Below are 27,004 nucleotides of genomic sequence, written 5' to 3' on the forward strand. Positions count from 1 at the left end.
CTGTTGTAGATATAATGTAATGTTTGCTTTTTTTAACGTTGCCATTTCTATGTTTTATATCAACACCACTAGCACTGTTGTGAGTTGCTTGTCAAATAAGCAGTTCAACTATGCTATGTAGCCTCATGCTGTGCTCAACATTGGAGTCTCCAGTCCTACCGCATGTTGCCATTAGCAACCAATATTGTAGTTCAATGGTAGACGATATCCGGGGCATCAAATGCCGTAAATATCATTGCCCTTTTGCGACCTTGCACTCAAGGGGTTCCCTGTGAGATGAGATATGTCAGCAAGTGAGATTTCACAGTTTTTGTTCAAATTGGGACATGGTGATCATCCAGTGAAAATGGCAGGAAAAGGTGCGTTTTACTGACTACAGGTTACGACCTGAGTGTAACAATTTAATTTAGACATTGCCTAAATTAAGCATTTGGAATGGTTGCAGGATAAATCCATTCTTACCTCAAAATTGACTGGTTGTTACCAATGTGTTACATTATCCTTTGGAGTTTTCTAGTTCTATGAGTGCACTGGGTCTGCCATAGAACAGATACCGCAGGTTGTGATGTAAATTCTGAGGCCACCAAAACTCTATAATGGCATTGGGATCTACATTGCAATGTATTGGAAGCCAACTAATTTAACTAAATGCTCAGGGAGAAACAGGGATTGTGTGCACTATATTCCATGAAACTTCAGTGAAAATGTGTTCTATTAGTTTATTTTGTAAGAGTGGACATGCATATTGCATCCTGGAGATCATTTCTATCTATGCAGGTAACTAAGGGGGGATGGATTTTCTACCATGGAGTGATGCTGACAGTGGCTCATACTTTGCAGCACTTTCTGGTTTGGTGGTTTCTCCTTGCAGACTACCCCCACCTTGTAGTTATGCAGTGTTCCATAGAATAAGAACATTCATGACAATCAGCAATTACATCACAAGATGTATAGACAAGGTTTGAGCTAGTCTGCTAATGGTCTTTCAGATCCTATGTACCTAATGAACGTAATGTAATTTATCATACAGCAGACACATATTTTATGAGGTGTTTCCAGGCTGTAAATGTTGGATGAATATTTGCAAGGAAAAAAGAAATTCGTTGTATCATTTTGTAGGATTTGGAAGAGACAGCACTTCTGTGCAATTTCTAGCACAAGGCCAAGTGAGTCAGAAAGGAAATCAGTGGAATGAAGGCACATGATACAGAAGGGTGGTATATTACCAGTTTCAGATTTATAATCTCAGACTTAACTGTAACAATGTCTGAACATGTCTACAGCCCCACAAGAGTAGTGAAACATGTCAAGAGATAAGAGGGCTCATATTGCCTAGTTTGTTTTAAATGTGACTCGATTTTGCAATCACTGAAATATCGTCACATACCATATAACTTGTGAAGTTTCATTTTCCCTTTCTGGGTGCTTTACTTTTTTGTGAGGTGGTGCACATGTACCTTTTCCCACTGTCTATTCATGATACACTAGCCAACAGAACTTCAGCACCCAATTCTCACAAAAAAGCAGTGGTATGCACAGGCAGGCTCCTTCAGCAGCATTTATCCATATAGGAACACTGCACATGAGAAGCAGTTAATTGATTTCACTTTGTATACCCATAAATAAATACATGGGCACATATGCTAGGCTTTTATCTTTTTTGTCTGAGGTATACTGTCCCAGAATTAAATTAAAAATGGTTCCCTTCCACCAGTTATGACTGCATTCTCCTTGGTTGTAAGGCAAATGTTTGAACTGGAAAGCCCTTCCAAATATTTCCTATTGAGATCGAGTTTGCCCCACTTTCAGCAACCTGGTATTTGGCTGAAATAGTTCTAGCTCTGGAATGGATAACAATTTGGGCAGCCTGCTCTACCTAGAAAATGAAAAAAAAAAAAAAAGAAAAAAGCACAGGCCCTTCTTTAGCTTCTGTTGCGGATCATGGGTGTACAGCTAGAAAATTGGGTTTCGGACTGAAAGTCAGGTAGAATACATCACACAGCAGAATTACTACTATATTTCTTGTTTTTGAGCATGTAGATTGAATAAAATGTTTCAATTAAGAAGAACGGTGGTAGTAAGAACAAAGCAACAATAATGGCTCACTTGTTATTTTTGTAGGCGTGACCAAAAGTGGTAGTCGAATTATATATTGACAAATACACAACAGTTAATAATTTAGATTCACAAAAATTCGTGTACAATAAGTTACGATGAATATTGCAAATTTGGTACCTTTCACTTGCAATTAGTGCCAGTCAATAATATCTGAGAGCTGTGTGAAGGTTAGATCAGTTTTTTTTATGGGGTGCAGTATTATGAAAAGGATACACTGCTAACACACACAAGCACTACTCAAACACACGACTACTGCCTCTGGCCACTGAGGCCAGACTGCAGACTGCAACTGCACCTGGGAGCGGGGAGGCTAAAAATGTAGGATTGGGGGTGGGAGATGGTGTAGTGCTGCTTGTGGTAGTGTATAGGATGAGATGAGGACAGAATAAGGCTGCTAGGTACAGTCAGGGGGTTTGAGGGAGGGGGGTAGGAGAGGATGAGGAGCGGGAAAGGAGAGAAGTAGAGGAGGGGAACAATGACTAGTGGGTGTGTTGGTGGAACAAAAGGCTGTGTAGTGCTCGGGTGGGAGCAAGTAAGGGGATAGGTGGCATGAAGGACAGGAATTAGCAAAGGTTGATCCCAGGGGGGGTTACAAGAACATGTATACATTGCAGGGAGAGTTCCCACCTGAGCAATTTAGAGAAGCTGTGTGGTGATAGGGAAGATCTAGATGGCGCAAACTGCAAGACAATTACTGAAGTGAAGCATGGGGTTTTGGGCAACATGTACAACGACTGGGTGGTCCACTTGTTTCTTTGCTACAGTTCATCAGTGGCTATTCATGCAGACACACAGCTTTTTTGCTAACATGCCCACACAGAAAGCAGCACAGTGATATCGGAGTTTCGTGTGCAGATCACTGACTGCTTTCACAGGTAGCCCTGCCTTATTAGGATAGATAATGCCTGAGACTGGACTGGCGTAGGTGGTGATGGGAGGATGTATAGGAAAGGTCTTGCATCTAGGTCTTTTGCAGGGATATGAGCTATGGGGCAAGGGGTTGGCAGCAGGGCTGGAGTCAGGATGGACAAGTATACTGCATAGGTTCAGTGGGCAGAGACCACTCTGGGAAGGGTAGGAAGGATATTGGATATTCCTCATTTCAGGGCACAAGGGAAGGTAGTTGAAACCTTGCTGTAGAGAGTGATTCAGCAGCTCCAATACTGGGTGGTACTGAGTAATGAGAGGAGCGCTCCTTTGTGGCTGGATGGTAGGAATGTGGCAGACGGTAGGTGACTGGAGAGACAAGTCACAGGAGATCTGTTTCTGTACAAGGTTGGGAGGGTAATTTCAGTTTGTGAAGGCCTCAGTGAGAAACTTTGTATATTTGGAGAGGGACTGCTTGTCATTACAGATGTAACAGTCATAGGTGCCTACACTGCATTGAAGGGAATTCTTGGTATGGAATGGGTGGCAACTGTCAAAAGTGCTTGTTGTTGGTATGTTTATACGGATGGAGGTACTGATGTAGCCATCTTTGAACTGAAGGTCGCCACTGAGAAAGGTAACCTGTTGGACCAAGGAGAACCAGATGAAGTGATTGGGGGAGTAGGTGTAGAGGGTCTGGAGGAATGTGGATAGGGTGTCTTCACCCTCGGTCCAGATCATGAAGATGTCATCAATGAATCTGAAGCAGTTGAGGAGTTTGGGATTCTGGGTAGTTAGGAACGATTCCTTTAGATGGTACATGTATAGGCTGGCATAGGATGATGCCATGCATATGCCCATTGCTATACAGTGGATTTTTTTTTGTAGGTGCTGCCTTCAAAGGTGAAGTAACTGTGGGTGAGGATATAGTTGATCATGGTAACCAGAAGGAAATTGTAGGTTTAGAGTCAGTCGGGCATTGAGAAAGGTAGTATTCAATAGTGGCAAGAACATGGACATTTGGGATATCAGAGTGGATGGAAGTGGCATCAATAGAGACGAGAAGGGCGCTGTGTGATGAAGGACAGGAACAGTGAAGAAAGTACTTGGTGTCGTAAGTGAGTGTCCTGGGTGGTACTGAGTTCAGGAAGCATGTAGAAGGCAGGAGTTCAGGGAGTGGTAGGGATGGGGAGAGAAAGAGAGACTCAGGGGAGAGACTGGAGATCCTGTAGGATTTCTGGATTGAGGTCACTGTGACAGGATTTGTAGCTGGATGAATGACAGCTGCCACAGTCCTTCCACCAGGTAATCCCTGCAGTTCAAAATGTGGTGGACTGCACTTCTTTCTGCAGACTTAAGGTTGGTTTCCATGTTTAGGGATTTGGAGCATAATGGTAAGTAAGGTTTGAGGTTAAGAAATTCTGGAATGTTAACAGTCAGTCATTTGGGGACAATGGGGGTGGGATCACTGTTGGATGGAGGAGTGAACTGTCAGGTAGGGTTCAACATTTGTTTTGGGATGAGTCTGACTGGTAGGGTTAGTGGTGAAAAAGCACTGGGAGATGAAGAGAAGATTTTTAACTAGTCCAGCATGATTGTGTTTGCGAGTGGAGCAAACAATAAAGCCTCTGGAAAGGACTGACACTTCTGTGGGGCTAAGGCTTTTGGAGGAAAGGTTCATTGCTGTGCTTCGGGTCTGTTTAGGTTCTGGATTCTGTATGGTTGTGGGAGCGAGTTTTTAAGGACGTGGTAAACATAGTAGGTCTGTGAGGCAGAATTTGCTGGCTATGAGGGGATGTGGAGAATGTTTCGAGAATACTGTACAGGTGGTGGACTGTGGTAGGCAAAGGTGGGAGTTATGAGGTGAACAGGTTGGAGAATTCCTTTAGGTGGCTTTGTGCGTGCTGCTCTACTTCCAGGAAGGCAAGAGACGAGATGCAGGAATTTGGGATTGCAGAGCAGGAGAAGTTCATGGATGGAGAGAAAGTATTGCAACATTTGGGCCTGATTTACAAGGTTTTGCAGGATGAGGGCAGTGAAAGATACAGACTAGCACAATTTGAACAGACAAAGGTCACTGTCTAACAAAGTATTGCAAGCTGAGATGAGTAATTTAATGGTAAGGCCATTTGGGTGGATTCCATTAGCTCCCCCCCCCCCTACCCCCTTCCACGAGCAATACTACACTCTCTCCCACCCCTACCCTGCCTCCTCACCACTCCAGCCTCCTCCTTACCCTGACCACCCACAATCTGCTTCTTCCATCAGGCACAGTTGCAGTCTACAGTCCGGCCCCAGTAGCCAGAGACAGAGGTCATGTCTGTGAAGTTGTGTTTGTGTGAATGAATGTGTGTGTGTTATTTCTACTTTGAAAGAAGGCCTTTGGCCAAAAGTTCAAATATACAGCAGTTCCCCCCCCCCCCCCCCCCCCCACCTGTCTGTGACTCAATGTATCCTCTACATGGTGATTAGCAGTCTTGTCGTTATTCCATCCTGGATTTTTCCATTTATGGCCTGCCACACTGTTCGATTTATTGAGTACGGCTTCTAATTTCTCCTTATTTTGCATCTCCTGAATGGAACATTTTCAAGCAAAAATGAATAACAAGTGAGGTGTTTGTCATTGGACTGAACACAGATGAGAACAGTTTGCAATGAAGGAGAAGTTAATTAGCATCCCTCATATGTTCATTGTCACTGTTCTGATATTCGTGCTTTGTTATTAGAATTTTTCTTCTAACTGAGTTATTCTGTAGAATTTTTAGCATTTTGAAAGTTTTTCATGAGTGACCTATTTTGGAATTAGCATTTAGTGATCTTGATGTACAGTTAATTTGAAAATACAGTGAGCTCCTGATTACCCCATTCTGCAGATTATCAACAATTTTTGACAAAATAAGAAAATGAAGCCTAAAGTTTTCTGTTATAACTGGAATTAATATTTTAATTTAGAATACACTATTATGCATGTGAGTCATGTTTTATCATACACACCAAGGCGCTGCGATATGCTGATCTGTTATTACAACATGCAGGACAAAATTTGTTTGCTATACTGATATTTTGAAACTAGAAAATGAGAGCTGTCATCAAAAAAAGGTGGATAAGAAACAGAAAAATGGACAATTATTTCCTAAAAATCAGCTAGATCAAATGATACAAAAGAGAGTATGTTTCAAGTGTGATTTTGTAGATAAGTTGTCAGTTTTCAGTGAGTAACATGAAAGTAATGAAGTGGCCTTTCAAATGTGACATGAAACATGTTGTGTAAATACAGCAAATGGAAGCTTCCAGTAAAAATATGTACATTTTGCATTTTCTGTATTTCTTGGTGATCCGCGATGTCTTTGTCCTGTATTAATCTGGATAAATGGAACCTAACTGTACTTGCAAAATTTCATACAGCAGATTTATGAGTAACAGAATTTTTTTCCAGTGTACACTAATATGAAGAGAATTTATAAAAGATGTCCTAAATGGATCAACCATTTTACTACAAGCAGAAACTGTGGGAAAGTTTGAGATCTTTTTTACTCATGGCTCAACAACCTTTTCAAAGTCACACAAGTAATTCAGATTTGCTATTTAAGCATGTGTAAAGAGAATTTATGGACTGTTGCAATTACTTTGTGAAGATGTACGAAGCTCAACTATGAAAAATGCCATAAATTACTTAAAATAAAGTGTATAAAGCCATCAGCTTTTAAACTTAGCGTCCATTATTTGTGAAATCGTCGTAAATGCTAGGAACAACGTATACTCAAAACACACACATTCGAAGAATGAGTGCTCCACAACACAAGAAGACAGCAGGAACAGGGAGACAGACAAATGGCTGTTGAAAACACTGGTAGAGCTGATTCTTCCCAGTCTCTCGGTACGTGGAAACAGACCAACTTGAATAAATGGATAGTGAAAAATACCAAACCCACTCTGTCAACTGACATTTCTTTTTTAGGGATAAATGTGTATGTGGTTCTGGAAATCAAAATTTGACTATTTACCATAAAAACATATGTAGCTTGAACAAAAAAATTAATGAACTCTTAATTAATATCCAGGAGCCACAAGGTATAGATTGTGCCCATGTTATGTCAGATATTGAAAAACTTGCTATAGATAATTACTGCTTAGCAACATCTTACCGTAGGAAATTTATAGAAAAAGGTGGAGTAGCGATCTATGTCAGAAACAGCATCACATGTAGTGTAATTAATGTGCTGAATTTTTGTATAGATCAAAAGTTTGAAGCGTGTGCCATAGAGCTGGCTTTAAATAATTCTTATATAGCAGTAGTAGCTTTATACAGGGCACCTTCAGGTAACTTTAGCTTTTTTAAAAAAAACAGTTAGATGCACTCTTAATACACATATTTAAACTCTGTAGAGATGTCATAGTTGTTGGAGACTTCAACGCAAATTTCCTAACAAACTCCAGAGACAGAGTAGATCTTGAGAACTTGGTGTCCTCATATAATCTTGTTTCTGTTGTAAATTTTCCCACCAGAATAACTTCACGAACAAAATCATTAATTGATAATATATTTATTGACATAACCAAGATTGATGATATAGCTGTCAGGCAAGTCCTGAATGGTCTCTCTGACCATGATGGACACAGACTCGCCATTAACAATTCAAGTATTTGTGAGATTAATAGTGGTCTCAACTGGAAAATTACTAGGAAATCTATCGATGAAACTACTGAGATCTTTAAATCACATCTCCAAAACATAAAATGGAGTCCAGTAAATAATGTAGAAAATGCCAATTCCAAATACAAACTTCTCAGCAATGAAGTGGCTCTAATATTTGAAAGTTCCCTCCCAAAAAGAATATATAAAACCCGTACTAAACAATCCACCAACAAGCCTTGGATTACCACTGGAATTAGGATTTCTTGCAAATGAAAGAGAGAGTTGTACATTGCCTCCAAAAAATCAGATGACCCTAACCTTTTAAATAACTATAAAAAATACTGTAAAATAGTGAACAAAGTCATTCAGAAATAAAAAAGTATGTATATATGCTCAAAAATTAATAACTCCACTAATAAAATCAAAACTATATGGGAAGTGATATGAAATGAGACTGGTGTAAATCACCCCAACAAGACCTAAAATATTGCTCTTAACAATGAAGGTGAGCTAGTTCAAAATCAAGATATTGTAGCTAAAATCTTTAATGAGCACTTTTTAACTGTTGCTGAGACAACAGCAAGCAAAGGCTCTTCAGAAAAGGCAATAAAAACTCTGAAAGAACTTTTCCCTAACTCTACAGACATGATAGGTATGGCCCCCATAACCGTGCAAGAAGTAAGAAAAACCATAGTGTCTCTAAAAAGTAAACAACTCTTTAAAGTTCTAGCTCATATATTCAATTCCTCTCTAAATCAAGGTATGTTCCCTGACAGAATGAAGTATGTTACTGTGAAGCCACTCTACAAAAAAGGTGATCCCACAGATGTTTCCAACTATCGTCCTATCTCTCTTGTAATACCATTTTCTAAAGACTTTGAAAAATTAATACACGTCAGGATTGTCAATCACCTTGAAAAATTTGCATTAATTGGTAAATAACAATTTGGTTTCAGATCAGGCATATCTACAACCAAAGCAATTTACGCACTTATAAATAACGTTTTAGAATGCCTTGACAAGAAAAAATTACCCGTTGGCATATTCTGTGACCTGACAAAGGCTTTTGACTGCATTGATCACACAATACTTTTAGGAAAAGCAGCCCAATATGGAATCGGTGGACAAATGGGTAACTGGCTCAGATCATATCTAGAAGACAGACAACAAGTATTAGGTGTTAACAATCTACAGGTAGGAGAGGTAGAGTCTGACTGGGGAACAGTGCATCATGGAGTTCCACAAGGGTCAGTCCTTGGTCCCCTCCTATTTATTATATATATTAATGACCTACCCCTGTCCTCAAAAAGTGCTAGCAATATCACAATGTTTGCAGTTGACACATGTATAGGGGCAGCCAGCAAAACCTCCACTGACATAGAGTTAAATGCCAACCAAGCACTTACAAATGCTCTGAACTGGTTCACGGCAAATCTCTAGCAATAAACCTCAGTAAAACAAATTACATGCAGTTCCAATCCAGTTACATAAGCCCAGAAGAGATTAACATTGCACACGAGAGCATTCAGTGCACAAAGTTCCTAGGTGTTCACATAAATAACTGGGAATTCCACATACTGGGAATTCCACATACAGAAAACACTAAAAAAGCTTAGCTCAGCAACATTTGCCATCTGAATAATTTCCAAAATTGGAGACATCAACATATCAAAGTTAGCATATTTTGGCTACTTTCATTCAGTGATGTGCTATGGAATAATCTTTTGGGGCAACTCACCGCTTTAAAAAAATTTCTTTGTGAGCCAGATAAAAGTAGTCTGAATTATATGTAGTGTCCCTCCAAGAACCTCATGTCAAAACTTTTTTAAACAGTTAGGTATATTAACCACTACCTCGCATTATTTCCTCTCACTCATGGCTTTCACTCTTCTCAATTCCTCTGAATATCAAACAAATGAGGCATACCATCATTATAACACAAGACGGAAAGGTGATATGCACTGTGAATGGAAAAATCTCTCTCTGGTACAAAAAGGGGTAAAGTACACAAGTACAAAAATCTTTAACGCACTCCCGAGTAATATAAAGTGTCTAAAAGAAAAGAAAATGCTATTCAAAAAAAAGCTAAAGTAATTCCTACTGGAAAAATGTTTCTACTCTTTAGATGAATTCTTCAACAGAGATAAATACTTTGAGTAGTAATTCAGATTATTTCCTTTGTCATTGTTACCTGTATTGCTTTTTATCACTATTCTATTTTTGTATTGTATTGTTTATTATCTTGATTATATTATTGTATTGTACCAGTTTTGAATCATTCATCTACCATGTGTAATATACCAGTATGTATTGTATTGTATGATATCTATACTGTATCTGTTTTGACTCGTTCCACATCCATGCGTAATCACGCCACATTGGATCTATGAAATATGTATCTCAAATAAAATAAAATAAAATAAAAATAAATAAATAAAACTTACATTTGGCAATAGATTCCAGTTGTTCAAAACTAAATACCTGCTGTATATCTCAATTATTTGTGTAAATCACTCATATGAAATTTCAACTGTTGCAGAATGACTCCTAATCAAAATATATTAAAGTAAAATATTATTAATCAAAATTTCTATTACTTACAAGCACATCTCAGTTCTGCAGTTGCTAATACTCCATTTACTTAATACAATTAGCGAGTGGTGTCTTCTACTATATGATGTAGTCCCGCTGTAATTGCTAATACTCCATCTACTCAGTTGGCAAGTGGAGTCTACTTTATGAGATATACATATTTAAAAACAAAGATGATGTGACTTACCATACGAAAGTGCTGGCAGGTCGATAGAAACACAAACAGACACATACATACACACAAAATTCAAGCTTTCGCAACAAACTGTTGCCTCAACAGGGATAGAGGGAAGGAGAGGGAAAGACGAAAGGAAGTGGGTTTTAAGGGAGAGGGTAAGGAGTCATTCCAATCCCGGGAGCGGAAAGACTTACCTTAGGGGGAAAAAAGGACGGGTATACACTCGCACACACACACACACACACACACACACACACACACACACATACAGACACAAGCAGACCTGCCAGCACTTTCGTATGGTAAGTCACATCATCTTTGCTTTTAAATATATTTTTCCCGCGTGGAATGTTTCCCTCTATTATATTGATATGAGATATATATATATTTAAACAAAGATGATGTGACTTACCATACGAAAGCGCTGGCAGGTCGATAGAAACACAAACAGACACATACATACACACAAAATTCAAGCTTTTGCAACAAACTGTTGCCTCATCAGGAAAGAGGGAAGGAGAGGGAAAGACGAAAGGAAGTGGGTCTTAAGGGAGAGGGTAAGGAGTCATTCCAATCCCGGGAGCGGAAAGACTTACCTTAGGGGGAAAAAAGGACGGGTATACACTCCCGGGATTGGAATAACTCCTTACCCTCTCCCTTAAAACCCACTTCCTTTCGTCTTTCCCTCTCCTTCCCTCTTTCCTGACGAGGCAACAGTTTGTTGCGAAAGCTTGAATTTTGTGTGTATGTATGTGTCTGTTTGTGTTTCTATCGACCTGCCAGCGCTTTCGTATGGTAAGTCACATCATCTTTGTTTTTAAATATAGACACACACACACACACACACACACACACACACACACACACACACCCTCCGCCACCCCTCAAAAAAAATCTGAATCTGCTGATAAAATGGTCACACTAGTGCAACTTTGGTACTAACAAAAGTCTATCATCTATTAACTTCATCATAAAACAGGACATTTTGCTGAAAGAAATGCAGAAAGAGTTAGAGAAAGAAGTAACTCTGCATCTTACCAAAGAGTTCCAGATTACTGTTCATAGATGGCACATGATAGTGTGAAAGATTGATAGTATTTGAGTAAGGCAAATGTTGCTGTTGAGTCATTTCTGGTCCAAGACTGCTAGTAAACACTGGCATCTGTAAGTTATCAGATACCAAACTGTTACCACTATGGTTCATTGGTGCTGTTACTTTTTCATTGTCTGATGCACTGTCGCAGTAATTTGGATCGTACTTCAGTAGATAGTCCTTCCACATTTTCGTAATGTTTACATCTGGTCCACTATGTTTTTCTTCCTTAAAAAATTCCCGAACCTGAAACCAACATTTGTTATTACATTTCTATTATTTATCCATTCTGATATTGGTGCTAAACTCAGAAATACAAGAAGTTAGCAATGATCAACCTGTGCTATTATATGAAGTAGCAACCAAAATTATTGCTGAGAAATGTTATCTGGTACAGACACAGTTAGTTGGTACACATATTTTTTGTATCTGATGGATAATCTCCTTAATCACAAAAAAGCATGAACATTGGTTACTGCAACTACTAAAATTTTACAACAAGTAAAAAGTTCAGCTCATGAAGTATTTCTATAAGACTGAGCAAGTAGTAAACATTCATTTGTCCACAACTTATATAAATCCCTATTTAGTGATTAGTTTCATCTGAGCACTACTTTTAGAATTTGTCGTCAAATTTCAGCAGCAAATTAAATTTACTTGTGTCTTCAGAAAAAGGAGGGGGGGGGGGGGGGGGGGGAAGGGAGGAGGAGAAAAAAGGAAGTTAATATGAAAGAAGGGTTTAACAATAGGAGGGGGAAGAGGAAGTTTGCTATGAAAGAAGGGTGTAACAATCTATCAATGGGGTGTGGTTATTACACATGGAGCACTAGCCCACTTCAGCAAGGATGGGGTGATTCTGCATGATGTCTGTTCTTTCAGACATGTCCAAAAAGAACAGACACCACACATTCATATAACTGATTCACCTTGATGGGCAATGAATCCACAACCATCACTGCAGATGCACAGTATATTCGAACTCTGGTAGGAATCTAAAAATTAGTGAGCATGGAGGACATAGACAGTGATTGTTAGGTTGTGTTAGGTAGGAATAAGCAGCTGCATCGTAAGCAGGAGATCCCTTGTTTGGGTCCAGATCCAGCACACATTTCCACTCGTTGCTGTCAATTTCACATAAATTTCCAATGCAGCTAATATCATCAGTTCCTTCTCTTTCCCCCCTTTCCTTTCTCCCTGACCCCCTCCACCTTCAATTTACATAATACGTATCACAGCTGTGGATTCCATGTGATGCTTGTTCTGTCGGACATGTACAAAAGAACGGGCAGCAGGGATTCATATAGATGAAGTTAGCTGGTAATTCTGTTTCACGTGCAGTAATTTAAGGTATTGCCCTAACCACAACCTTGGAAATTGAAATACATTACACAACTGCTAAATATTTATGACACCAAGCTTATGAATTTATTTGCTTACTCATTTCACTAACAGCTATTTAAGGTGTGTTGTTAGATCAAAACCAAACCACAAATATGGATATAGTGATATATTACAAGGGAAACAGTCAAATATCTGTGACAACTAAGGTCATAACTGTCACTGTTGCAGCAATTTAAGCTGTGCTATTTCGTACCCCCAATCACAACCAAATAGTGAGTGATATATTATGGAGACACAGCTAAATATTTGTGACAACCAAGATTATAAATGTCAATTTGGGCCCAATCCAAACACTACCTTGGAAATTGTGACATATCTGGGGGGAAAAAAACCATGATTAGATTGGGTAATTCCCATTGACTGCCTTATACTACCAATCAACTGGCTACAACCAACGACAATAAATTGCAAACAGCAGCACAGAATGGGTGAGCCATGGATATTAATAGGGATTTCACAAATGAATGAAAACTACTTAAATCACATGGAACATTCAAGTTATAGAGTTTAGTTCCCACTTTAGTTAGTCCACGTCAAAACGGTCTTAATAATTTTTAAATGATAAAACCATTTAAAATATGACATAAGTATCACTGATGCAGCCGTAAGTAATGTAACAATAATTATAATAAGCAAAGTGTAAGGATGTTAACTGAGTGGTTTACTTACTTATTTTTGCAGGCATTGTTATTAGAGGCATTTGAAAATGGCCACAGGCCAATACTGACCAGCAATACAATGGACTACTCCATGACACAAAGGTCATCTTATATAAAGAATTTGATGGCCAACAATGGATGTTTAAAATGGTTTCATCATTCAGTAATAACTATATATTCACATGTATCTTTAAACATAATTTAGGGCCCACCAGTTTACATAAAATCTGGCATTATTGAGTAAGCAACTAAAAAATTGAAGCCATTTGGTCATTTGGTAACAACACAGAGACTAGTAATAATATAAACCTTTACCTTAATCACAAGGCCGTAAAAATCAATCCCACAGGACATCTTGAAAGCCATGGATAAATGCAGTCAGGTATCACTGATTTCTTGAGTTCTGAATATCATCTGACTTGGTACTACATCTATGCTTATTAACAAAAGTTATGTCACATGGGGTATTAAGCGAAATTTGTGACACGATTGAGGATTTCTTGGTAGGGAGAACATAGCATGTTATCTCATATGGAGAGTCATCGACAGATGTAGAACCGACTTCAGGCGTGCCACAAGCAAATGAGTTGGCACTGTTGTTGTACATGTTGCATATTAATGGCTTGGCAAACAACATTAATAGTAATCTCAGACTTTTTGTAGCTGATACAATAATCTATGAGGTACTCTCTGAAAAAAGGTGCACAAGTATTCAGTCAGATCCGGATAAGATTTTAAAGTAGAGTTTTAAATATTTAGAAATGCAGAAATTTGCACTTCACAAAACAAAAAAAAACATAGTAAATCCTATAGCTACAGTGTCAATGATTCACAGTTGGAATTGGTCAACTCATACAAATACCAGAGTATAAGGAATTTGTAGGATATGATCACATAAGCTCAGTCATGGATAAAACGAGAGGCATACTTCAGTTCACTGGTAGAATACCAGGGAAATATCATCAGTCAACAAAGGAAAGTGAATGCAAAACACTCTTGCAACTCATCACAGAGTATTACTTTAGTGCATGGGAGTTGCATGGATTTGGGCTAATGTGAATGTTCAATGCATACAAAGATGGGTAGCACAAATGATCACAGGTTTTCCTGACCCTTGGGAAAGAGTTAAGGGAGACACTGAAAAAACTGAATTGGCAGAGGCTTGAAGACAGAGCCAATATACTGTGAAAGCCTACTTGCAAGTTTCAAGAATCAGCATTAAGTAGAGAATCTAGAGGTATTCTGCAATCTCCTACAAAATGCTCCCATAGAGACTGCAAACACAAGATCAGACCAATTACAGAGAATTGTAATGCACCTCTTATTTTCAAACCACATTTTCCTTCCTTGTTTCCCAGATTTACATTTTATATCACGCCCGCAGATATTGATAGCATTCAATGAGCTCAGGCAGTATTGCAGAACTCGCAGCAGATTGTAACATATCAGTTCCCACACTGGCTGAAGTAGCTGCTGGATCACCTGGCATTGCCAGTAGACAGTGGGGTGAGGCACTGTAGATAGCTGTGAGAAACCACATGCAATCTGATGTGAAAAACTAATTTTCTTTAATAAATATTCACTACTAAAAGTCACTTTTTCCACCACAGGTATTAGGAGAAGCCTACTAGTCATAAGCACTTTCTTACAACCATATTACGACACAAGAAAGCAGTCATTTTAATAAACAGATGAAAAATGTTCAAGATAAAGAAGTAGTATGAACACCTATGATGTTTCACGATTCTAAGTATGGGATCTAGACTGTGTGCCATACTCGCCAGTCACCAATAAGATGCCTTTTGAACTAGTTCTGTCGTAAGACCGTGCTCTCAAGATATTATTAGTTTAAGAGTTAATAAGCATTATGTTGTATCATTATTATTGGATTACAGTGTTTTCATAAAGAAACATATTATGTGGGCACCCGTGAGCATTAGTTCAAGTATTATAGCTCCTCGCACCATCACCTAGAATTACAGGATATGGAATTTCACTTTCCAGAGAATCCGATGGTGCTGAGACTGCTTCTGAGAGGAACATCAACTATGAGAGCTCTACTGCAAGGAGAAAATTCTATGCGATTACTCACTAAGATAATCCAAGGATGGTTGTTTTAATCTCAGCAAATCTCAGACGGAAAAGCAAGGCCAGTTATATTGGATGCTTCATATACCACATTCTACGGACTCACTAACTAAACTGAGACACCTCAGGAGGTTTAGCAAAGTGGGGAGATCTTACTGCAAGTGGAGATACTTAAGCCACCATTCCTCCCACACTCCAGAAGCACAAATAAATGCTATATATAAGCTACATATATGTAATTATTTCTTATTGTGTACCATACTGTGTACCTCTTTATAATTTGAATTGCCCATATAGTACAAAATGATCAAATAAAAGGTATACACATCAGAAAAAGTTTTGCATCACTCCAGTTCCCAGAACTCCTGAAGATAGATGTTGACTGTGGATATTGTATCACAGCCACAGACCCTTTGACTATTCAGAGATGTCACTAAGCTCACCCACAGATGTAAACAACCATGCATGAGCAGTGCCTATTAGACAGAGGGGATCCGAAAGCCAATCAGTTCCAGTCATTACATCAGGAAGGAGGTACATGGCTCATGTTGTCTGTAGTTCAACCAAGCCTAGACAGTCAATAACGTGGTTCGATCGTGTCCGCATTGTTACTGTGTGCCAGGAAAGGCTCTCAACAAGGGAAGTGTTCAAGAGTATCGGAGTAAACCAAAGCGATGTTGTTTGGACATGGTGCAGATACAGAGAGACAGGAACTGTCAATAACATGCCTTGCTCAGGCCATCCAAAGGCTACTACTGCAATGGATTATGGCTTGGAGGAACCCTGACAGCAACACCACCACATTAAATAAAGATTTTCGTACAGCCACAGGACGTGTTACAACTCAAACTGTACGCAATAGGGTGCATGATGCGCAACTTCACTCCTGATGTCCTTGGTGAGGTCCATCTTTGCAACCATGACACCATGCAGTGCAGTACAGAGGGGCCCAACAACATGCCAAATGGACCGCTAAAGATTGGCATCACGTCTCTTCACCAATGTGTTGCACGTGCCTTCAACCAGACAATCATCGGAGACGTGTTTGGAGGCAACCCGGTCAGGTTGAACGCCTTAGACACACCGCCCGGCGAATGCAGCAAAATGGAGGTTCCCTGCTGTCTTGGGGTGGCATTATGTGGGGCCGATGTAAGCTGTTGATGGTCATGAAAGGTGACATAATGACTGTATGGTACCTGAATGCCATCCTCTGGTCGATAGTGCAACCATATCGGCAGCATATTGGCGACGGATTCGTCTTCATGGATGACAATTTGCACCCCCATCGTGCACATCTTGTGAATGACTTCCTTCAGGATAATGACATCACTCGACTAGTGGCCAGCATGTTCTCCAGACATGAACCCTACTGAACATGCCTGGGATGGATTGAAAAGGGCTGTTTATGGACGACATAACCCACCAACCACTCTACGCTGAATCACCATTGAGGAGTGGGACAATATGGACCAACAGTGCCCAGATGAACTTGTGAATAGTATGCCATGATGAATACAGGCATGCATCAATGCAAGAGGACGTACTACTGGGTATTAGAGGTACTGGTGTGTACAGCAATCTGTACCACCACCTCTGAAGGTCTCACTGTATGGTGGTACAACATGCAATAAGCGGTTTTCATGAGCAATAAAAAGGGTGTAAATGATGTCTATGTTGATCTCTATTCCAGTTTTCTGTACAGGTTCTGGAACTCTCAGGTGATGCAAAACTTTTTTTGATGTGTGTATTACAACACCCACTACAGTAGCAACATTAACATACTATGTTTCTTAATCCTGAGCATCTTTTGCTGTAATAAAGGTTAGCATGAAACCATACGTGCAGCATATAATATCCCTAATGATTTTATGCAGGTAATAATATAATTCCTGAAAGCAGTGTCTCGTGTTCTAAACAGACTAGAATCTTTGTCTTTCAGCATATTTTCCACATAATTGGCTTTCTCAGTGAATGTTTTATATTTGCAGAAATACGTACATTTTCAAGTAATTCTTATTACAAATCTTCCCTTCTTATCCCATCTGGTAAGTACCCCTGACCTGGCGTTCAGGGCAACTTTTCTGTAACTCTCCTAATTTCCTAAATCTCACAAATGCTTTAGCTTCCTTCCTTTTCTTACCCCTTCAATCCTTCTGCTCGAAGGAGGAGCCACTGGCTCTGAAAGCTTGCATATTTCCTTTAGTTTTTTATACTTTCCTCATACCATCAAATCGGTGAGTACATTTTTTATCTATCCAGTTATATTATATCACACAACAGAAAATCCAGGATGGAGTGTAACAATATTATGAAAAACATAGTTGCTACTCACCATATAGCGGAGATGCTGAGTTGCAGATAGGCACCACAAAAAGACTGTCAGAAAGTGAGCTTTCGGCCAACCAGGTCTTTGTCGAAAACAGACAACATAAATACACGCACTCACGCAAACGCAACTCACACACGACTACAGTCTCTGGCAGCTGAAGCCCAACTTGTTGGCGGAAAGCTCACTTTCTGATAGTCTTTTTGGCTAAAAGCTCACTTTCTGACAATCTTTTTGTTGTGCCTACCTGTGACTCAGCATCTCCATTGTATGGTGAATAGAAACTACCCTTTTCATGATATTGTTACAATTATATTATATGTTATAACCCTGTGCTTAATACTTGGATACATACTGTGGTACCAGGCTCAACATTTCAAATACTCTGCCAACAGCATATGCACAGGTTGGCCACCAGAAGCTGCCTGCAGTGTGCCACATGACTTGTGGATACAGCACGTCTCTGCTGTGAAACCTACTACAGCCCCCCCCCCCCTCCACTCCCCAGCCCTCTATAAGCACAATGCAGTAGGCACTCCCTCTCATATCATGCTCATGCCTGTAATCAGCAACTGCCTACATCAGTACCTCGGTCGTTTCCACATAGGTGTTTACATACTTAACTATTGTTCACTTGTATGTGGAAGACGAATAAACTATGATTCATTGTGGCTGTGCTGTTATTTGTGTCTTACAGTATGATACAACAGTGCCCCATCACTCCTCACGCAGCAGCAGGCTCATACGGTTGCTACCACAGACTTGTCATCCACACTGACCAAGCGGGATTCAACGTCATCGGCATACCTGCTGCCCTCTCCCCCTTATGACAATGCAGCCGATGACTGGGAGGCTTATGATAAGTAACTTTAGCAACACTCCCTCGCTTTCGGGGCCACTCTTGCAAACGTGTTCCTTTCTGGAATTTCTCCTCAGATCTATCAGTTGTTGTGCCCGTTAGCCTCATTCCAGGAATTTATATTGCTTTTGTTCAACCAAATGTGTAAGTTAGTGCCAAATTATCACCATAAATGCATGCATCTCGTTGCAGTATCGGTAGAGTTTTATTGTTGTCATAACGAGCCCCACCAGTTCAAGCTGCCTTGAGCATCTGAACTCTACGGCCTTAATCATAAATATCAGTTTGTTACCGATGCTCATCATGATTCCTATTCTGATTCTATGATCCGTGATGTCATCATTTGGTTGATTCCTGACAATGTGCAGTACAGTGTGAGCCTCCATCTTTGGCTGAAGTGTTACATATTGCTCAGTCTTTCAAGGTATCTCAAGCTGTTTGGGATCAGATTGAGCGTTTGTGTGACATCACCACAGTGGCTCCTCTTTTTGCAATTAGTTCTGAAAAGGAGGCTGATGTGGCAGCCATACAAACGTGGCCACTGCACCGCACTGGACAGCCATGTCCCCAACAGCAACAACCACTACAGCAACAGCAGCACTCTGTTCTCCCATATTCCGTATATTGTTTCAAGCAACATAACAGGGCCACATCCCACAAGTGCTGGGTGACTTGCAACAACTGTAGCAAAAAAGGACATATAGTGTCTGTGTCATTCCTAGCCCCCTTCTGCAACCACGGACACGTATGTTAATTGTGTGTCTCCAGTGCTTAAAAATCATAACAAACTGTTCATCAAAGTGTGAGTGATGAAAGAAGTGCTCAGACTACAAATGGACATGGGTGCAGCCGTGCCTTTACTGAATTCACAGCTTTTCACAGCTCTGCCTCACCGTACAAGTGTCAATGAACTCCAAGCATTTTTAAGAAAAATTGCTTACTATCAAAAATTTATTCCATGTGTGACCCACCCCCCTCCATCTGTTGCTCTACAAGAAGGTACCTTCTCAGTGGATTCCTGCCTGTAAGCACACATTCATGCTTTTGAAATCTGCTCCTTTTTTAGATACTTTCCCTCATGGTCACCATCTGGTTTTGTCTACTGGTGCCTCTCAGTATGGACCTGGAGCAATTCTCACACATGATGCTTCTAAATGGCCAATAGCCTAAGCGTCAAAAATGCTCAAGTCCAGCACCACTCCCAAGTTGAAAAGGAAGCACTCGCTATCATCTAAGCTTCAAAAAAGTTTCATGTGTTCTTGTATGGGTCTAATTTTCACCTTATTACTGACCAGAAGCCCTTGATATTGTTGTTTAATTCTTCTGCTTCATTGCCCAACAAAACATCACATCGTCTCCAGTGTTGGGCCTTGTTTCTGTCTCACTTCAACTATGAAATACATTTCCACCGTACCGCGCAACATGCCAACACCGATGTATGGTTCTGGCTTTTGATGAGGCCAAATCCTACTTCTGATTAGGATGAACTCCTCTGCTTTCAATCAGATGTTGAGGAGCAACTTAAGTGGAAGGGTTTCCTATTATGTGTTCCTGGATCACGGCTGCTACTGCAGCTGATCCAGTTTTGTGTCAAGTTGTTCACCTCATTCAGCATGGTTGCCAGACAGGCCTCTGGGCAGGGCTTCTGGTTCTTTTTGTGACTATTTTGTCCTCAATCACCTGCTTTTGGTATTTTTCTCTTAGCTATGGATCGGTTGTCACCTAAGGCTGTGATCCCAGCTGTCCTACAGCGAGATGCGCTTCAGCTACTACACCAAGGACATTGGGGGTCTCACATACCAGTCAGCATGTGTTTTGGCTCCAGCATCAATGGTGACATTGTACATCTTGTTAAGGTGCTAAAAGCACTGGTCCAGCTGGTGGTGGAGTTACCAGAGGCAGAGAAGCATTGTGGGAAGGCCTGGCAGCAGACACCAGGGGCTAGATCCTGGAGCAGTGCTACCCAAAAGGCAGTGTCGCAAGTGACACTCTCTGTGACCTGCATTGCTGCAGCCATGGGAATATGTCCACACTGATTTCTTACTGGTTGTTTGTTGTCACCACAGTTTCTGTGCCCATCAAGGCATTCACCATGTGACTTCTCCTCCTTTTCACTCTCATGCTTGGTGAGGTCGAATAGGTTTACACAAGTGGGGGATAGCAATCTGGCTGAATTGCCCCACGGTCGCCAGCCACGCACCCTCCTGCATCTGCCCGTGCCACCCCTCAATGAAGGTCAGCAAGGCCCTTGTCACAGTTTGCTCCTCGCTCTGTGGTCTCGGCTCGGGGGTTTGGCTGCTGACAGAAGTGGATTCCAGCTACGGTCCACAGGCACTGAGGCTGCCACCTCTGTATGATGCACACTAGTGATGGGTTCACGGTGGTCCACCATGTCCAGCTGCACCCTTGCACCATAGCAAGGGCCGCTGGTCTGCTTGTGGCTTGTCCCCCACCTCCTCAGTGCCTGTTTTAGCCTCGTGGGGTATCCCAGCTGTGGGGCAGAACCACCCTTCTTGCAGATGTTACCGTCTCCTGCCTCTCCTCCGGGATCTAGCCCCTGGGGTCTGATGCTGGGCCTTCCCGCAATGCTTCATTGCAAGCAGTGACTCCGCTGCCAGCTGGGCCAGTGCCTTTGGGACCTTCAACAATGGCGTCCGTGACCGAGCTGTTGGCTCCTTTACCATTCGGCTGTGCCAATTACACCCTTGTTCGTCGGTTCTGTCCCAGAACATTCTTTCACCACTGCCGTCACGGTCTGAGTTGGCCACTGCAGAGACCACGGATGTTTCGACAGTTGCTCCAATTCCCACACTGCTAGAGCATCCTTTCCACAAGGATGGCGGTCCTATAGCTCTGTATGTGATAAATCATATGCGCTGTGGCATAGCCTGCCATCAAGCTACACTTCAAATATTCCACCAATAATATTTGCATAGGCCAGCCACCACCAGAGGCCATCTGTGGTGGGTCACGTGACTTGTGCACATGGCATGGCATCTGCCGTGTCATCTACCCGAGCCCTCCTCTTTATAAACACAATGCAGCTGGCACTTGCTCTCATACTGTGTTCACACTTTTTGTCAGAAACTGACAGAACTTTGGTTCATTGTGGCCATGTTGTTGTTTTTGTCTTACAGTACAATACATTATATTTTCAACATATGCAAAGTGAAGATGGCTACTCACCATAACATATGGAAAGAATCAATCACTGCTCACCACATACAGCACACCAGATACACACAAAAAGAATGCTAGGTGTACTTAACTATCCAACTAAGTCCTTCAATATTATGAAAAGGATAGATTGCTACTCACTGTTAAGATGACACATTGAGTTACAGACAAGTGCAATTAAAAGACTGTTAAACATTTGCTTTTGGCCAAAGCCTTCTTCAAAAAAAGAAACACACATTCACACAAGCAAGAAAACAACATGCACACATGACCACTACTTCCAGCTGCTTGGATCAGAAAGCAACTGTAACACTGAACGAAAGCAGCAATGGGGTAGGAATGGTGCAGAGAAAGGGAAGGGATAGCAGGGTACAGGTGGGAAAAGAGAACAGCACTGACTGGCAGAGCATGCGAGGACTAGATTGTGGCAGGATAAGGCTTCCAGGTACAGCTTTGGGACACTGTGTGGGAGGGAGGGGCCAGGAAGCAGAAAAGGAAAGAAGAAGAGAAGGGAAAAAGGACCTTTGCGTACGTTGCACAATGAGGGTGAGCGAGTATGAATTTGGAAGAGGTGTGGAAAAGAGGGGTAGGAAACAGCTGATTGGAGGAGAACTGCTGGAGACGCCCGGCGGGAGACAGGCCATGATAGGGTTAAAGGTGATAGCAAAGAGGACGACACTCAGGACAGATCCCTAAGGCACACCGCTTTCCTGGATAAAGGTGTCTGACAAAGCAGAACCCACACGCACCTTGAAAACTTGGTCTTTTAAAAATTCCTGAAGGAAACAGGGCACGCGGCTACGGAAGCCCCATGTGTAAACAATAGAGAGGATACCAGTATTCCAGCAGGTGTCATAGACCTTCTACGAATCGAGAAACACATTCACAGTCTGGGATTTCCATAGAAAAGCATTCATGACATGGGTGGACAAAATAATGAGATGGGCAACTGCAGAATGGCGCACTTGAAATACACACTGTTAGTAAACTGCGAGACTCGAGCCACCATACCAGCCGGGCATGAATCATGCATTCCATCACCTTGCAAATGCAGCTGGTGAAAGAGATGGGGCAGTAGCTAGAAGGAAGGGTTTTTGTTCTTGTCTGGCTTAGGTATGAGTATGACAGTGGCTTTTCACCAATAACCGGAAAATGTGCCCTCTGCCCAATGAGGTTGTACATGTTAAGCAGAAAGTGCTTGCCCACATGAGAAAGGTGCTGCAACATCTGAATGTGGACAACGTCTGGCCCTGGGGCAGAGGATCAGGATGAACTTAGAGCATGATCTAGCTCCCTCATAGTAAAGGCAGAATTTTAGCACACCTGATTCTGAGAAGAGAAGGGTATCGCTCGAGCCTCCTCCACTTATTTCCGATGGAGGAAGGCAGGGTGATAGTGGAAAGAGCTCGAAATTTCCACAAAATGGCAGTCCAAAGTGTTGGAGATAGGAATAGGGTCCATGATAACATCATCTGCTATTGTCAGCCCAGAAACTGGCGAATGGATCTTGGTCCCATAGAGCCATCGGAAGATGGCCCACACAACAGAGGAAGGGTGGAACTTTTAAAAGAACTAGTAAATGAAATCCAGCTAGCTTTTTTGCTGTCCCAAAGAATGCAATTACAATTTGCACACATCTGTTTATAATGAATGCAGTTTGCCATCGTAAGGCGATGGTTAAAAATGCGGAGAGCACATCTCTATGTGAAAATTGCATCACAGCGTGCCTCAGTCCACCAAGGGACTGAGGAAGTGCGAGGAATGGAACTTTCTGCAGCAGTAAGGACAACATTTGTGAGGTATTCCACCTGTTCATCACAACTGGGGAAATCCTGTTCTTCGAAAGTCACCAGGGAGGAGCAAAGCTGCCAGTCAGCCTTAGTAAGCTGCCATTTGGGTGTGCACGCAGGTGGGGTAGCAGTCAGCAAACGGATAGCCCACAGAAAATGGTTGCTTGAGTAGGCGTCAGAAAGAATGGAGCATTTAAGATGGTGGGCAGGCTGGGCAGTGCAGGAGAGGTCCAATTGTGAATAGGTATGTGAGGAATCGGAAAGGAATGTGGGTGCTCCATTGTTAAGGCAGAAGAGGTTAAGCTGATTAAGAAGGTCAGCCAACAGAGTGCCTCTCTGACAGGTTTTGGGAGAATCCCAAAGGGGATGATCCGCATTAAAGTCACCGAGTAGCAGAAATGGGGGAGGCAACTGCCGAATAAGCTGAAAGAAGTCTGCCCTGGTGACATCGCATGGCAGAGGGACATAAATGGTACAGAGGGAAAGAGTCAGGCGGGGAAGGAAAAGGTGAACTGCAACAGCTTGAAGACGGGTAGTCAGGGAAATGGGTTGATTATGAAGGTCATCCTGTATGACACCCCCATGAGAAGGAGTGCCGACCTTAGGGGAAGGTCAAAACGAACCGAGAAGAAATATGAACACTCAAAGTGGTCGTGAGAACGCAATTCTGTATCCTGAAGACAGAGTACATGGGGATGCTGTGTTGCTAAAAGCAGCCATAAATCCTCTCTGTGGAATCGAAGGCTGTGAACGTTCCATTGGAGAAGAGCCATGGTGAGGAAGAGATGAAGGGTGTCATCTCGGCAGCTGCCGAGTGACAGCTTGCGAAGACTCGCAGCTACAGAGTGCAGAAGCAGGAGGATCCTGCTCCATGAGGTCCACAGAAGTATCAGTATGCTTGTGCCGTCGGTCTGTGGAGTCCAACACAGAAAAACGTTTTTTGGTGAGCACCAGCGACACGGAGGGTGACAGGGCTAAGGTATCACATGGCAACACCGTCAAAGAGGATCTTCGAGTTGGCGAAGGAGAAGACCATTTGCCTTTGGTGGATTTCTTCAAGCCTTTCCAGTTAGCAGATGACGACTCAGGTGTTATTTGACTGGAAGGATGTAGGAAGTCTTCACGGGAGTACTCTTTCTGTCCTTTCCAGCCTACCAGTTGTGTAGCTGTTGGCTTCACCTCTTGAGGTGAGAGTTTAACAGCTTGTTGTGCAGCTGGATGGGGGGGATGGCAATGCTACCTTGACACTGGGCAATTTCACAACCTCAGACCTGAATTCGAGGCCGCATGTCTGTGTGGCCATATCCTTCATGGAGCGAGGGGTAACAAGAACAGAACTATAGATGCCAGATGGGAGAACGTAGGGCTGTGATTAGCCAATAACTTGCAAGCGACTGGGCAAGGCACTTTTTCCTTTACCCGGATCTCCTGGACAGCCCGCTCATCAAGATACACAGGGTAATCCCGACAGGAGGCGGCATGGCTGCCATTGCAGTTGATACATCGGGGAACAGGAGGCCGAAAAATGCCCTCGTGCGCATCCCTACCACAAGTTACACATTTGGCTGGGGTCAACAAGACATTCTAGTGTGGCTGAAATGGTGACACTGGTAGCAGAGCATTGGGTTTGGAATGTCCGGTTGGACTGTGATAATTTCATAGTAAGATTTGATCTCTGATGGAAGCGCCACTTCATCGAAGGTGAGAAAAAGAGTGTGAGTAGGCACTATGGAGGAATCTACCTTTTTCATCACCTGATGGATGGCAATGACACCCTGATCAGAGAGGTAAGACCGGATTTTGGCCTTGGTCAGACCGTTGAGCAGCCTAGTGTAAATAACACCATGGGACGAATGGGTTCTATGGGCCTCGACAAAAACAGGGTAGCCATGGAGAAGCAAGGCGGCAAGCAGTTGTTGTGCTTGAGAATCAGAAGTAGTCTCCAAAAGCAAAGTGCCATTCCATTAACGGGAGCAGGTTTTCACAGGGCTGTCAATTGCATCTACACCTTTCTGAATAATAAATGGATTTACTGTAGCAAAGGACTGGCCACTTTCAGTACATTAGACCACCAGGATCCGTGGCGCAGCTGAAAGGGTCTTTGAATCGTTAGCCTCATTCTGTTTACGCTTCATAGACGCTGATTGTAAAGATGATTGGCTCACTGTGAGAAAATCCCCCATGATTGCCAGCGTCTCCAATGGCATGCTCCTTCCAACTGGGGGGTGGGGGTGGGGGGGGGGGGGCCTTCACAAGGGGTGCACCCTTGTTAGGTGACAATCACCCTTCCCTGGGCCTGGTCTGTACCAGGGGGGTACGCATGAACCCTACCTGTCGACCCGGAGCTGGGAATTACATGTTACACAGTCACCTGTTACACTTCAGATACCTGGGCAGCTTCCAGGAGCACACAGGGAGAAAGAAGAAAAAGAGGAACCTCAAACGCCAAAGTGGAGGTATGAGAGGAGAAGGGAAACAAAGAAAGGAAAAGGGAACGAAAAACACTGGTGAGACTGTTCTTCCGTCAGTGACAGACAATGCAGAACATTCCCAATATATCCTAGACATGTTCCCCAAGGGAGAGGAAAAAGAATAGCAAGAGGACAGACATGCAGCATAGAAGGAAAAAGATTCAGCGAAGGTCGGGGCCCCACGGTAGCCAAGCATGAACCCGCCAAAGAGTGGCGAGCCCCCTGTGGGGATTGATGGCTGTGCCACTGATTTGTCTGTATACCTTCCCTTCAAAGGAGAAGTAATTGCCAGTTAGGATAAATTTAGTAGTCGTATGAGGAATGAGGTAGTGGGTTTCTCCCAATATATGGCTGTAAATGATTTGCCAGATATCTTACTATTTCATACGTGGGAGAATTGGAGAAACTGACTCATATGGTTTTTCGAAAAGTAATGCACATGGATGTCATTTTATAGAAAAACTTGAAAGGCTAATTCTGACTCTTGAAGACATTCTTGTAAGTTTTGACATAATGCCTTCATTCACTATGATCTCAGTGAACAAAGTTATGACTTTCCAGGAAATTTGTCTGCTCTTTTCAGACGCCACTTTATTTCCAGTCAGTTCCAGTGGGGATGATAAATTTTACAAACAAGTATATGGTGTAGCAATGGGTAACCCATTAGGTCCTACAATACCTAATTTCTATTTGGAGAAGTTTGAACAGTCAGCTTTAGAAACAAGCAAATAAAGAACATCTCACTAGTA

At 42.0% G+C, this 27,004-nt stretch overlaps 1 protein-coding gene across 1 annotated transcript in view; it reads right to left on the reverse strand.

The window, feature by feature from the left end:
- The window catches only part of LOC126412153 (uncharacterized), a 68,833-nt gene that overhangs the window by 27,106 nt on the left and 14,723 nt on the right, over positions 1-27,004 (reverse strand). Inside the window, exon 3 of the mRNA XM_050081611.1 lies at positions 11,430-11,730. Within this exon, the coding sequence (XP_049937568.1) occupies positions 11,430-11,730 (301 nt within the window). The remainder of the gene's footprint in view (positions 1-11,429; positions 11,731-27,004) is intronic.

Source organism: Schistocerca serialis, chromosome 7 (assembly GCF_023864345.2).
Source record: "Schistocerca serialis cubense isolate TAMUIC-IGC-003099 chromosome 7, iqSchSeri2.2, whole genome shotgun sequence".
NCBI lineage: Eukaryota > Metazoa > Arthropoda > Insecta > Orthoptera > Acrididae > Schistocerca > Schistocerca serialis.